The 12417-nt window shown below is 57.3% G+C and overlaps 1 protein-coding gene across 3 annotated transcripts in view; it reads right to left on the reverse strand.

The window, feature by feature from the left end:
- Positions 1–244: 244 nt before the first annotated feature.
- The window catches only part of PEX14 (peroxisomal biogenesis factor 14), a 138728-nt gene continuing 126555 nt past the window's right edge, over positions 245–12417 (reverse strand). For all 3 annotated transcript variants that reach the window (XM_061187109.1, XM_061187107.1, XM_061187108.1), the window contains 5 exons: positions 11039–11124; positions 7814–7916; positions 6549–6646; positions 3215–3306; positions 245–1452 (listed from right to left, as the gene is read on the reverse strand). In XM_061187109.1, the coding sequence (XP_061043092.1) occupies positions 1005–1452; positions 3215–3306; positions 6549–6646; positions 7814–7916; positions 11039–11124 (827 nt within the window). In that variant the 3' untranslated portion in view covers positions 245–1004. The remainder of the gene's footprint in view (positions 1453–3214; positions 3307–6548; positions 6647–7813; positions 7917–11038; positions 11125–12417) is intronic.

Here is a 12417-nt window from a genome sequence, read left to right on the forward strand (position 1 = left end):
ACGTCGCCTCCAGCAGCCACTCGGGACCAAGGACGAAACCCTCCAGCTGTGGGTGAGCGGCTGCGACACCTGCCTTAGGGGAGAGACTGGCCGAGGGAAGCAGGTTCTGCCCCCATCAGGCCCACCGCAGGGCTGCCGGGCGCCGCCCCCACGTCCCCTCCCCGGGCCCACCTGGCGCGGCCTTGGCCGAGATCCACCCCTGGTCACGGGGTGCCGTGAGCAGACAGGGAGCCACAGGCAGGAATTAAATAGTGGCAACTCATATTTATTACAATTATATACAGTCGTATCTTATATTCTGAAACCTATACCTGATCACACAAAAGAACACGTGTTTGGGGGGCAGGGCGGGGCAGGGGACAGACAGGAAGGCCCTGTGCCTGGCTCCTAGTGGAGGTGGGACCACAACTCGCCACGGCAGTAGCTGAGCCACGATGCGGCAAGCGAATGGTCGGGAGCAGCGTGATGTCGTGGGTGGCAGACGACCGGGCTGCGGCTGTGACGGGTGCACAAGGGTGGCATCGTCTGGGCAGGGACTGGCTGGGGGGCCCAGGGGGCCCTCGCCCAGAGGGGAGCACAGGGCCGCTGCTTTTGGGATCACGAGAGCGCGGCCCCCTTGGTCACTGGCGAGAAGCAGTGAGGGAGCCGGGGCAGAGGGAAGGGACGGCAGACGCCAGGCCCCGCGGCTCCTCCTCTAGAGGGTCAGGAGTCAGGTAATAAAACTACCTCTTGTCATGCACGGCGTTAGGCTGGCTAAGACGCCCAGCAGACACCCCTGGACGGGACGTCTGTCTGGGAGGGGGCTGGGGGGGCTTGAGCCCGGAGAGTTCGGAGCCCTCGGCCTGACATGAGAACAAGGTCAGAGGCCTGTCTGTCTGCGGCGGGCGGGGTGGACAGGCTTCGGCCCTGACGCCGCCCAGGCCGGCGAGGCTGCGGCAGCCCTGCCCCCGCCCGGCCCCAGGCCACGCCCTGCACCTGGACCACCACCCCGGCCGGCCGGCCGCCTAGTCTCGCTCGCTCTCGTTGCTGGCGCCCTCGGGCCGCCGCAGCTTCTCCACCTGCTCGTTGATCTGCCCGTCCCCGCCCCGGCGGTCCTCCCTCTGCACCCCCAGGCAGCCCTCCTCGTCCACGCGGCTCACGTCCTCGTCCTCCTCGTCCTCCTCGTCCTCCCTCTTCTCCTCCTCGCCCTGCACCTCCATCCGCACCTGGTCCTTGACGTCCACCACCCCCTCGCCCTCCTCCTGGGGGCCCAGCAGGTGGTACGTGGCCGTGGAGCCCTCGGGGCTGTGGCCCTCCTTCACGGGCGAGGACGACGTGGACTCGTTGCTGACGGGCGAGATGTCACTGCTGCTGTGGTGGTTCACGGCCGCGGGGCTGGAGGGTGACGGGGACTTGACCGGGATCTGCCAGGAGGGGATCTTCGGGGCCGACGGGGAAGGGGGGAACTGCCTCCTGTCCGAGGAGGGAGAAGACGGCAGGGTCACCCTCAGCAGAGCCGCCCCCTCCCGACCCAGAGCGCTCACGGAGGCTGAGCAGCCACCCCAGGGCCACTGAGCAGGGGACAGGGCCAGGGGACAGGCTGGAGCTCCGCCGCCCACTCCCACCTCCCCTCCCTCCCCCTCCTCTGGAAACAAGGCCTCTTGGCCCGTTGAGGTGCGAGTGGCTGAGACGGAAGCCAGAGGCTCCGGGGCTGCCTGCAGAGCCCCCGGTCCACTCAGGGTGCCTCCTGGGGTCCCCTCTGCCTGGGGCCAGGCCCGCCCTCCCTGGCAGCTGCTGGACACTTGGCTCTGGGGGCCCTGCCATGCCCTGGCGCCCGTTCCCTCCCGCCCTTACAGCACTGTCCCAGCCTCCAGCCCTGGGGGGGTGGGGGCAGCGAGCAACGGTGGGGAGCCAGAAGCCTGGGAAGCCAAGACCCCTGGGCCTCCACTCTCACTTGCCTGTGGCCTGGGCAAAGGCAGGGGGTGGGGGAGAGCCTGGCCACTGGTCTCGGGGTCAGACCCAGAAAGGTAATGCTGGTGACCTAGCACTTTTCTAGAAAACCTCCGAGCTCCACACTTGACAGAAGAGCCAGTTCTCCCTCCCACTCCTGCGTCCCTGCCCTGCGTCCTGGGCCAGCAGCCAGCCCAGCCCAGACCTGGGAAGCCAGGTCCGCTTGGCAAGGGCTTGGAAACCAAGCTCGAGGACAGGCAGGATCACCCCTGCCTGAGCTGGGTGGACAAAGGCCTGCTGCCTCCTGGGCTGCCCACCAGACCACCAGCTCTGGCCCCGGACAGCCCTTCCACCTCAGACCCTGCCACGCGGAGCGCACAGTCGGGGCCTCGGCGCTCACCGTGTCCCCAGCGGACAGCCCTCTGGTGCCCCAAGCTCAGCCGTGCCTCTCTTAAGGCCACGCTCTTTTCCCCACAGACAGCCTGGAAGTGGGTGGCTTGGAGAACTAGGTCCTCTGGTTGGGACCACAAGACGCTGCCAGCCCCCATCACTGACCTGGAGTGAAGGCCGCCGCCTCACTCAGCCCCCACTAAACCCCAGGGCGCCCTGCAGGAGGGGCGGCCCAGGACACAGGACTTTCAGTTTTAAAAACAGACGGGCCAGGGCAAGCCCGGACAAGCTGGTCACCCTCCCGTCAGGGCTGCGCTGGTGCTGTCCCTGCGGAGGGACTGCAGAGTGAGACCACAGGAGCCGGGGCGTGGGGAGGCAGGCACTGCGTCTGCCTCTGCCTTGAATCGTAGGGCTCTTCAAACTGAGCAGGAACAGAGACCCCTGGCCTGGCCCTCTGGGGGGGACCTTCTCTGGGACCAAGCTGTCACTGGGAGGTCCAGCCGGGGCTGAGGACAGGGGAGGAGATGGCCCTATCTGGAGGGGTGGGGATTCTCTCCTCTGCTCAAGGCCCTGCTTCTCGCTCCAGCTGCCCTTGACTGGGTCTTGACAGGACCAAGTGACTGTATCTCAAAACTCGTGGGCACTACAGACTGTCACCCCAAGAGCGGGGAGGGAGGGGCCTACCGGGGAGGGAAGGTGGAAGCGCAAGAGATTCCCAAACTCAATGCCTGAATCACACAGCTCAATCTGGGGTGGGACGCACAGGGGCCCCCCCAGGGAGACGTGCCCCCCCCCACCGCCCCCAATGGGTGGCGGCTGGATGGGCCCCAAGAGCTCCCTCCCCCAAGGTGAAGTCAGAGAGCAGAACAGAAGCCCGCGCCTTTTCAGCTCCTACCTATTTAAAAGAAGCCCTTTCAAGGAGTTAATTTCCGACTTGAGTTCGCTGATGTTCTGGGACTCCAGGATCCAGTTGGTGGAAGTGGTGGCCTGAAAGTCACACAGGGGACAGAGGATCAGAGCGGCACCTCCTCCCACCCCTTGAAGCTCAGACTGCTGGGGTGGCAAGGAGGACCCCGGGGGGATTCCGTGTCCTGCATGCCAGCTGGGAACCCCCTTGGTTCGGTTCTGCTGCGGCCCATTCAGGGGTCTGCCTGCCTGGATCTCTGTTTAAGTGACGACTCCCTTAGAACAAACATTCCCACAAGTCTATTTGGATAGCTGACTATATTAGGGAATCATGACATGCATTCAGGTGTGATAGTGGCATCCTGGTTATGTAAAATAAAACATCAACAACAAAAGAGCCCTTATCTTTTATAGATACACACTGAAGTGTCTGAAGTATGAAATGATATGCTGTCTGGGATGTGCTTCAAAATCACCTGTGGGTAGGGGTACGGCAGGACGGGCCCGAGGCAGCGGCTGCAGCTGTGTAGCCAGAACATGTGGGCTTGCTGTTCGGCCCCGCCATTTCCAGGTGTATTTGAAACATTCCATTAAAACAAAACTATTAAGATAAATAAATTCCATCTCTACAACAACTACTCCCTCCACCTAAGTCCCTCTCCCTGCAGAGAGATCACACACACACACACACACACACACACACACACACACACACACACACACACACACACACACGGGAAACTCTGGGGCTGGGACAGGCAGCCACCTCAACCACAGGTACCAGGAGCCTGGTACCTGGAGCCACCTTGGAGGGTCAAGGGAGACACCCGAGCACCTGCCTGGCCCATCCCCCAGCTCTACTCTCAATCATGCCCAGAAGGCAGGCTTCGCCCAGGATACCCTTCCCCACGCAGCTGTAACGTCAGGCCACGCACTGGGCGCCGCTGTCTGCACAGCCAGGAGCCGAGGGCCAGGCCGCCCATCTGCAGCTGTTCTTTGGGATGACCCTGAAGGTTCAGCAGAAAGAACAAAGACGTCCTGGAGGAGGGCCCACAGGGGAAGCAGCCACAGGAACCTCAGACAAACGCCGTCCTTCCCCGCACACCTTCCCCTTTGACACTGCTTTCTATATAAACTTCAGACGACCACACCTTTGTTTGGCAATCTTGCTGGGATAGATGGAGAGGAGGTCCCCCAAGCGGCAGCTGCCTCGGCCAAGCTGCCTGCAAAGTGTTTACGGGCCAGTCCCAGGTGTGACGGCCTCGGGTGCGTGGGCCTCTGCCTCCGGGTACAAGGCCCCCGCCGTCTGCCACAGAACACCCGGGCCCTGAGCTCAGGAGAGCGTGGGGAGCCCCAGGCTGGCAGCACGGAGGGGCCCCGCACATTCCCACCAGCCTGCGGGGCTCTAAGGTGGGGTGAGGGGTGCTGTGGGTCCTACCTCGGCCGGCAGCCCGGCCCGGCTCTGCAGTGGGAAGCCCCCTCCGCGGGGGCTGCAGGCCTCAGGAAAGAGACCCCGGGCAGCCTCGGAACGAGCGCACACAGGCGCTCGGCCGCCCTCACACACATCCCCTCGGGGTCCCCACTCCAGACCACCAGACAGCGCAGACCCAGGAGCCACTGCTCTGGCCTCTCTGAGACCTTGAAAGCTATAGCAGCCCATTAACAAGGGAGCAATTTCCACTCACCGGCCTACAAAGGACTCAAATTTCCAAACGCATATGGTGCCAGATGCCAGGATTTAGAAATAAAATCTGACATCTGGGGCTTTTTAGCCAGTCTCTAAAAAACAGTTGTAGAAAACTCCCAGCCTTCAGTTTTATGTAGGTTTTTTAATTACTGAATGCTCTTCTTTTTAATTTTTTACAGTGCTGCAGTAGGGGTTTGGAAGCCAGATATAAAAACTTACATTACAGCTGAGAAAACACAGCTCAGAGTCTTTGGTTTATGGGGTAACCGAAGCCTTCACACAGATGGGTTTAGACACCAGTGAGCACGGCTCCAGCACAGCAGAGAAGGAAAGGGGCTGGGGGCGGGCGGGGGGGCATCAGAAAAACAAGCACGAGACACCCTCAGAGGCGGCGCTCAACCACCGACGCTACGCCGGGCCCCTCCCCTCCTAAAATGCAACATGTGGTCTTAACCTTAATGCTTAAGGTCTGAAAACAGTTTTCCAATTTCTGGAAAGGCTTCTGGCCACTGGCAGGCTGCCACTCCAAAAGACAATGGAGGAGAGGTGGTCGCAGGCCGTGACCGCCTCCTCGGCTGCTTTATGGGCCGCCCGCCCGACCGCGGGGAGCGTGCGCGGTGGCTGGCGGTGGCCACTGGCCTCTGTGGGTGGGGTACCCCACGAGAGGACTCTCGGGGACCCCCTTCACAGGAGCGCTGGCTCACACGGAGTCGTGCACTGGGGTGGGGCTTCCTCTGGGAGAGCTGCTCGGAGCGAGATCCTTTACAGCACGGCTGCGTGGAAGCAGCCAGAAAGCAACCTGGGAGGCGGGGATGGAGTGGGGAGGGCAGTGGACGCCCTGGAGCCACGGGACCACTGTCTCCCGGGCCCAGTCTGTCTCGGGAACACCCTGTCACACACGCACAGAACCCAGACCCAAAGCCTGCGATCCTGGGGCTGACGGGAGCCAGGCTCTGTCCTCAGTGGGGACAGGCAACGAGGGAGGTGCGGTACAGCTCCCTCTTACAGACAGGGGACAGCAAGTCGCTTGTCTGCGGTCACACGGGTAGCACGGGGCACAGGAGAGCCTGAACCCCGGTGGTCTGATCCTAGGGTCTGATGTTGCCAAGACAGCTCCAGATGTGCAAAGTGAGGCAAGGAAGCCACCTCAGTCGACCCCAGGTGGGTCTACACTCCTCTGGGGGTTACCGGATCCCGAGGCCGGGGTTTGGAGAACCCACCCAGGGCAGCATTTCAGCCCAGGGTCTGGGCACACTCCTCCCACCCTGTTCCCTGCAATCGCTCTTGGCAACTCCAGGACCTCTGACCTAACTTGCGGTGGAGACCATCCCGTGTTGACACTGGCCACCACCAGATCTGGGGCGTGTGCTGCCACGGGAGGGCCACAGGCACAGAGCTGCTTTTTCTCCCTCCTGTTGGGAGGTGACACGGAGACAGAAAGGACAGCCTCTGTCACTGAATGCCACACCACCCACACGGTGACCGCCTCCTGTCTCTACAAGGGCAGGGTCACCGGTGTCAGAAGAGACAACATCAGACCCCAGCGGACGCAGTGAACTGGGCACAAAGGACGGGAGTGAAGAGCCGTGCAGGGCAGACCCGGACCTAGAGGGACCAGAGGGTCAGGGACAAGTACCTTGGCTGTGGCCAGTTCGTGGGCGAGTTCCTGGACTTTCTGCTGCTGCTGAATCAGCAGCTCCTGGACAGAGGCTAAAGTCATCTGTAACTGAGTCACTGCGAGGAAAGAGCAGTTGCATCTCTGTTAAATGATACAGATTCTTCCTTCTGTCCACACACCTATAAGCTGCTGCATCTAATTTATCTGCAGACATTCCCCCCCGCCCCCCCGGCCCGTGCAATCCATATAATTCATCTGCACTCTGGGGCATCTACCTGCACTGTATCTAACCTCTAGTATTTCTACTTTATCTTTCTATTGTGTAGTTGTCCGTGGTCAACAGTATATCCGTCCAAAACCTCTCCCCTCTAATTATATCTGTTTATGATTCGCTTGGCTCTTGCAACTTCCATCCTGCCTGCATCCCCCATCTCCCGGGCCTCCCCACGCCACTGCAGAACTTATGGAAAGTCTCCAGTCCTGGGAGAGAGACAGCTCAGTCCACAGCATCCCGGAGTGGTTAGAAACTGCAAATCCCATTTCCTCACTGCTCCTTCCTGCCCTCCCCACCCAACCCAGAGGCTGCTGGAGCTCCCGGTCCACCGTCAGCCTCCAAGGAGACATGCCAGCAGGGCACGTGCTCCAGAGGGTTTCCGAGGGCTTCACAAACACGTCCCCGAGGGACAGACTCCTGCCTGGGACAGGCGGCTCTCTAGTTTGCCAGAGTTTTTAGATGCAGAGGCTCCATCTAGTAAACAAGTTTATAAAGGAGAAAACCACCTCTGGCGCGACAGGTCCCAGCTAATCTGGGCCATCACTGGGGCACCAGGTAATGAACGTGAGCCCCGTGGAGTCGATGACAGAGGAGGTGGCCGGGGTCCCTGGAGCCGCAGTAATTACAGCCTCTCTTGACCCTGTGTTGGATTCTTAGAGGGAAGGGGGAAAATTGCTGAAAACCCCCCTGAAAACCTCATAGAAGCAGAAATTAAAAATGAACTTTACAGCCCTTAGAAAGGCTGTCATTTTATTCCCCTTATTAATATTCTGAGGTTGGGAGCCTTTCCGTAAAAACATAATTAATTGAGGCCGCGCCGACAGTAAACAAGCAATTTCAAATTAAACCGAAATGACGGCGGCTTCATTTGCAAATGTGAACAGATTCTCAGAGCAGATAAATGAAGTCACCACATAAAGTGGAGACGGAGGGGAGAGGGGAGGGGGCAAAGAAGGGGCTGCTCGGAGAAGGCTTTGAGGGGTGACTTGATGGAGCCATTAATCTTTACCTGTCTGTGCCACGCTGCCACTCAGCTCTGAGAGACTCGCCTCCATCCTCTCCAGTTGCTTCCTATCCTCCCGGCCGCCCATGACGAGGGGTAGCAGGTACTTCTGCAAGAAGCAGGGTGCGCGTGAGGAATGGGTACGTATTTGGGATACTCTTCAACAGTCTCTCAGATTCTGCCGACCAACTTTCTCTCCGGCCAACCAACTTTCTCTCCATCAACCCTGGGTTTCGGAAACCCTACGCCAACACCGTAAATGAACAAGACATCCGAAAATTACGAGGCTGTGATTACAACCACTTAAAAAAAAAAAAAAAAAACTCTGTCTGAATCAGGACCAGAACCAGGGAACAGGGACACAAAAAGTCAATTTGACCCACTACGATGGAGCACTTTTTGGTTCCTTTAGATTTTTAAATGGTGCTATATACAATACTTCTGTGTCCAAAAATACTCAAAATTCTACTTTAAAAGTTGTATATCATAAAAATGCAAAAGGTTATACAAGAAAGTGATACCACTGGTGGCTTCCAGGGGGGAGTGGGAGGGAAGTTTGCTGTACACTTTTCTGAACCTTTAACATTTTGAACCACGTGAATGAATTCTCCATTCGGAAACAAACGAGTAAAAATAAACAAAAAAAATTATTCAAGAAACAAGATCAAAATCCACAACAGATTTGTGGGACCTTTGGCTCTTTCACTAGGAGGGGATAATAATATCGGTATTCCGAGGCTGCCTAAGGAGGTCACACCCATTCTTCTTCGAAAAGCCTTGATTCCTCAGAACAAGCTTCCTTCAGGTAAGAGTTAAATGCAGCCAGACTCTCCCAGAACTGAGACATGGGGCAGAAGGGGGAGCAAGGGGCAGAACCAGGAGAAACTGACCATGGGGGAAAAAGGAAGCTGACGCTGCAGGGCAATCTCCAATGTTCTGAGAATCTCAGAACATTCAGGAAGAAGGCAGACGGGGCGCAGCTGGTAACTGACTGCCTGCTTGGAGGTGTGAAGGGATAGAGGTGGGCAGCAAGGTGCCCGCTGGGAGAGCTGGACGAAAGAACATGGGCTCCAAACTCCAAAAGCTCAGGACGTGGTGCCCCCCATCTTAGGAGCGTGAGACCAGTCACCAACTTTACTGGGATGGCACCAGGGGTGGCACAGTGCAGGCTTGGCAGGTGTAGTAACTGGCAGGTGTGACCAAAGGAGACTTTGGTTCTTACTCCATTCGGGCCCCAGACAGGAAAAGACAGCAACTTCTCCATTAAGGCTTCTGTACTGGGGAAGGGAAAGGAGGTCTCTCACAAGGGGCCTGTCAGAGAACTCATTTCAAGAGCAACTCCTAAGTGAAGATCACTATTTAGCATACGTATAGAAGCATTTTCTATTTTGCAAAATGCTTTTCAACCATCGTGTGAGTTACTACCCACAGCTGAGCCGAAACTCATAAAATGGAGCCTTACGTTCCAGGTTGAAAATTTCCTAAGTATAAAAGTCAAGAAATTCTTACACGTGTAATGGACTAAAAATTCCATTTCCAAGATCAAAAAATGCCAAGGAAAGGAACACATACACTACCCCAGCCTAAATCTTTACATATTTATAAAACAAGGTGACAGCTTACCTCTCCTTTTTGTTTTTTAATTTAGCAGATGTTTTTTAAATTCTCTTGTCACCATCGTGACTGATCTTTCAACGTCTCTTCTTTTTTTAAAGCTGAGACTAAAGATCAGAGCTTCGTGGAAACAACTGATGATGATATCTCTGCTTTGCTCCAAGGGGAGCTATGCTTTCTGTCTCCACCAGATCACAGGCCGTCCAAGGGCAGCCATGTGACTATCAGGTACTGCTTAGTAGAGCTGGGACATTGATGTGAGAATCCTGTCTTAGCATATTCTTCTTCTTGGTGACTGTATGCAGTCAGTGGTTGGAAATAGGCTTTCAGCCCACAATGGCGTCAGAGGGAGAAGTCCAGGACCCAGAACTTCTTGTTTCTGGATTTCTAACGTGGAGATTTCCAACTTCAAGAATAAATGTTACACTGAAAAGATTATATTCTGCTACTACTCTGTCACTAGCTTTTGCACTTAAGTGAAAAATTAAGAATCCCAGAGTGCAATGCTGAAACACGTTTCATGTGCTAAAAGTTAAACATGGGGGGACTTCCCTGGCGGTCTAGTGGTTAGGACTCCGTGCTTCCACTGTAGTGGGCACGGGTTTGATCCCTGGTCGGGGAACTAGGATCTAGCAAGTTGCGTGGTGTGGCCAAAAAAAAAAAAAGTTACAACATGAGTCTGGATAGTCATTCAGATTCTTTTTTAAAAATCTCCAAATCAGAGATGGAGTCGCAGGTGGCCTCAGAAGGAAAGGGGCTTCTCTTTCCAGGACCAGCAGAGAGTAAGTCCTCCAGCCACTCTTTTACCTTTTGTCTCTGGGGACCTACTCTGGCTCTGCATCTTCTAAAAAAGACTCAACTTGCTTCAAATCAAAGTTAGTAGCTGGTAATTAGTATCTGATTAGTATCTGGTATCGAGGAAGTAAACGTTACTTCATGCCTGCAGCTCCGTTGTAAGCGATGAACTCTGGGATCCTGAGGGTTGACTACGAAGTCCATGAAAAACCCTAGGTTTACATGGATGCCAACACAATACAGAGGGGGAAAAGGTAGATCCTGTAAATACGTTCGTACTGAGATTCTCAAGGGCGTGCAGAGCGCTTCCTGTGTGCTGGGCGCAGAGCACTTTCCAGAGGAACACTGACTCTTTTCAGCATCACAACAGCCTCGTAAGGTAGATACTATTGTCCCCATTTCACACACGGGACCGCTGAGCCTGCGGTCACACAGCTGCCAAGCGGCAGAGCCAGGGCGCAACACAGGCAGCTGGGCTCCAGCGTCCATGCTCTTAACCGCACGTCATTCTGTCTCTCAAAAAGGTCTGGCCTGCTCAGTTCGTGCCAGGCACTATTCTAAGTACCCGATGTGGCTCGTGGATCGACGGGCCTCGTCACCCTGTGCAGCAGGGACTTGGAGGGGAGATGCCGAGTCCAGTAGATGAGGCGGGTCGGAACCAGCCAAGCGCACCCACCCGGGTGGGAGCAGGACCAGGACTTGACCTGGACGCCCCTCAGCGAGCGAGATCATCAGGGCGCTCGGCCTCTGCAGGCAGGCCCACTGCTGCCCCCGGGCTCAGGGCAGCGCCAAGGGGGTGCAGGGAGGGGCAGCTTAGCTTACCTTGTAGAGCTGGTGAAAGCCAAACGCTATCCCTGCCATGATGATGGCCAAGGCGCTGTAATCTCTCCACCGGGAACCCGCAGGACCTGAAGTCGGGGGAAAAGGCACGTCAGGAGAAGAGGCACTGGCGCCCCCCCGAGGCAGGAGCGCACGTGGATTCAGGCTCCTCGTCTCAGTCGGGGTGTGTGTCTCGTGCTCAGATGAGGGGTGAGCATCCGGATGCGGCTGGGCTGCGTCTCCCTCCTCCTCCCAGGCCCCTGGACTGTGCAGCTGCCGTGCGCTGGTGTCTAGAGGGGCTGAGGCCCGGGGTGGGGGGTGGGCGGCAGAGGCGATCTGAAGACCTAGGGCACGGGTTCCACTCTCGAGGAATAAAGGATCCAGTGAGGCTGCCATGAGCACACCTAGGCGTGCACGAATATATGTCCACACGCCCTCCTATGTGAGCTTGGAGCCACCTCAGAGCCAGGGCAAAGGCTGCATCACCTGTTTATTCAACCTTATGAAGCCCCGACAGGGTGCACGACAGTGTCGTAGGCACGGGTTACAGTGGTGACGAGAGCCCTGCCCTGTTCTGTTCTGCTCTCACATTGAGCCTGGTGGAGAGGAGACAGCCTACCAACGACCGAACGAGATGGCTCCAGACAGGGATCGAGAACACCGAACGGGACCAGGAGAGAGCGCGGATGGCAGGGCCTCGGTGGAGGAGGATGCCGAGACCTGTGTGGTCCCGGGCACGGCGTTCCAGGCAGGGGCCAAGGAAGTGCAAAGGCTGAGGCTGACCTGTGCTCAAGCAGACGGGGGAGCCCCTGGGCTTCACCCAGGGTGAGGGGGCTACTGCTGGCCAAGAGACAGCAAGAGCAGAGAGGGGAGCGGTGGGGGGAGCGGGGGGGGGGAGGTGGGAAAGGCTGGCCTGGCGGTGAGCCCACCCAAGGAACCTGGCCGTCATTTCACAAGCAGCGGGGTCACTGAAGGCTCTGAATCAGGGAGTGACGTGGTCAGCTCTGTGTTTTGGGAGAACATCAGGGAGCACCGAGGGCAGCTACAGGTGGGAGGCCGCGAAGGCAAGAAAGCAGGGAGAGGCTACCGCAAGAGGCCTCCAAAGGCAAGAGGGACTGAGCCCAGGACGGACCGTCTCAGGGGATCCGGACACGGGCAGCCGGTCTTCATGTAGGATCAGGCCCTTCGGAACACAAAGTCCCCTCCAACCCCTGAATGAACTTCTAGTTCCAGAGGAGGAGAGGAGAGTTTTCTACTTCATAACCTTCCCCATGAACTGTTTACGAGTGCTTTCAGGTCCATAATCTGATGTGACGCCCAGCGATTCTGTCAGGCACACGGGAAAGCACGAGCTCCACCTGGAACGTCTACCTGGAGCAGCC

This window comes from Eubalaena glacialis, chromosome 3 (genome assembly GCF_028564815.1).
Source record: "Eubalaena glacialis isolate mEubGla1 chromosome 3, mEubGla1.1.hap2.+ XY, whole genome shotgun sequence".
Classification (NCBI taxonomy): Eukaryota; Metazoa; Chordata; class Mammalia; order Artiodactyla; family Balaenidae; genus Eubalaena; species Eubalaena glacialis.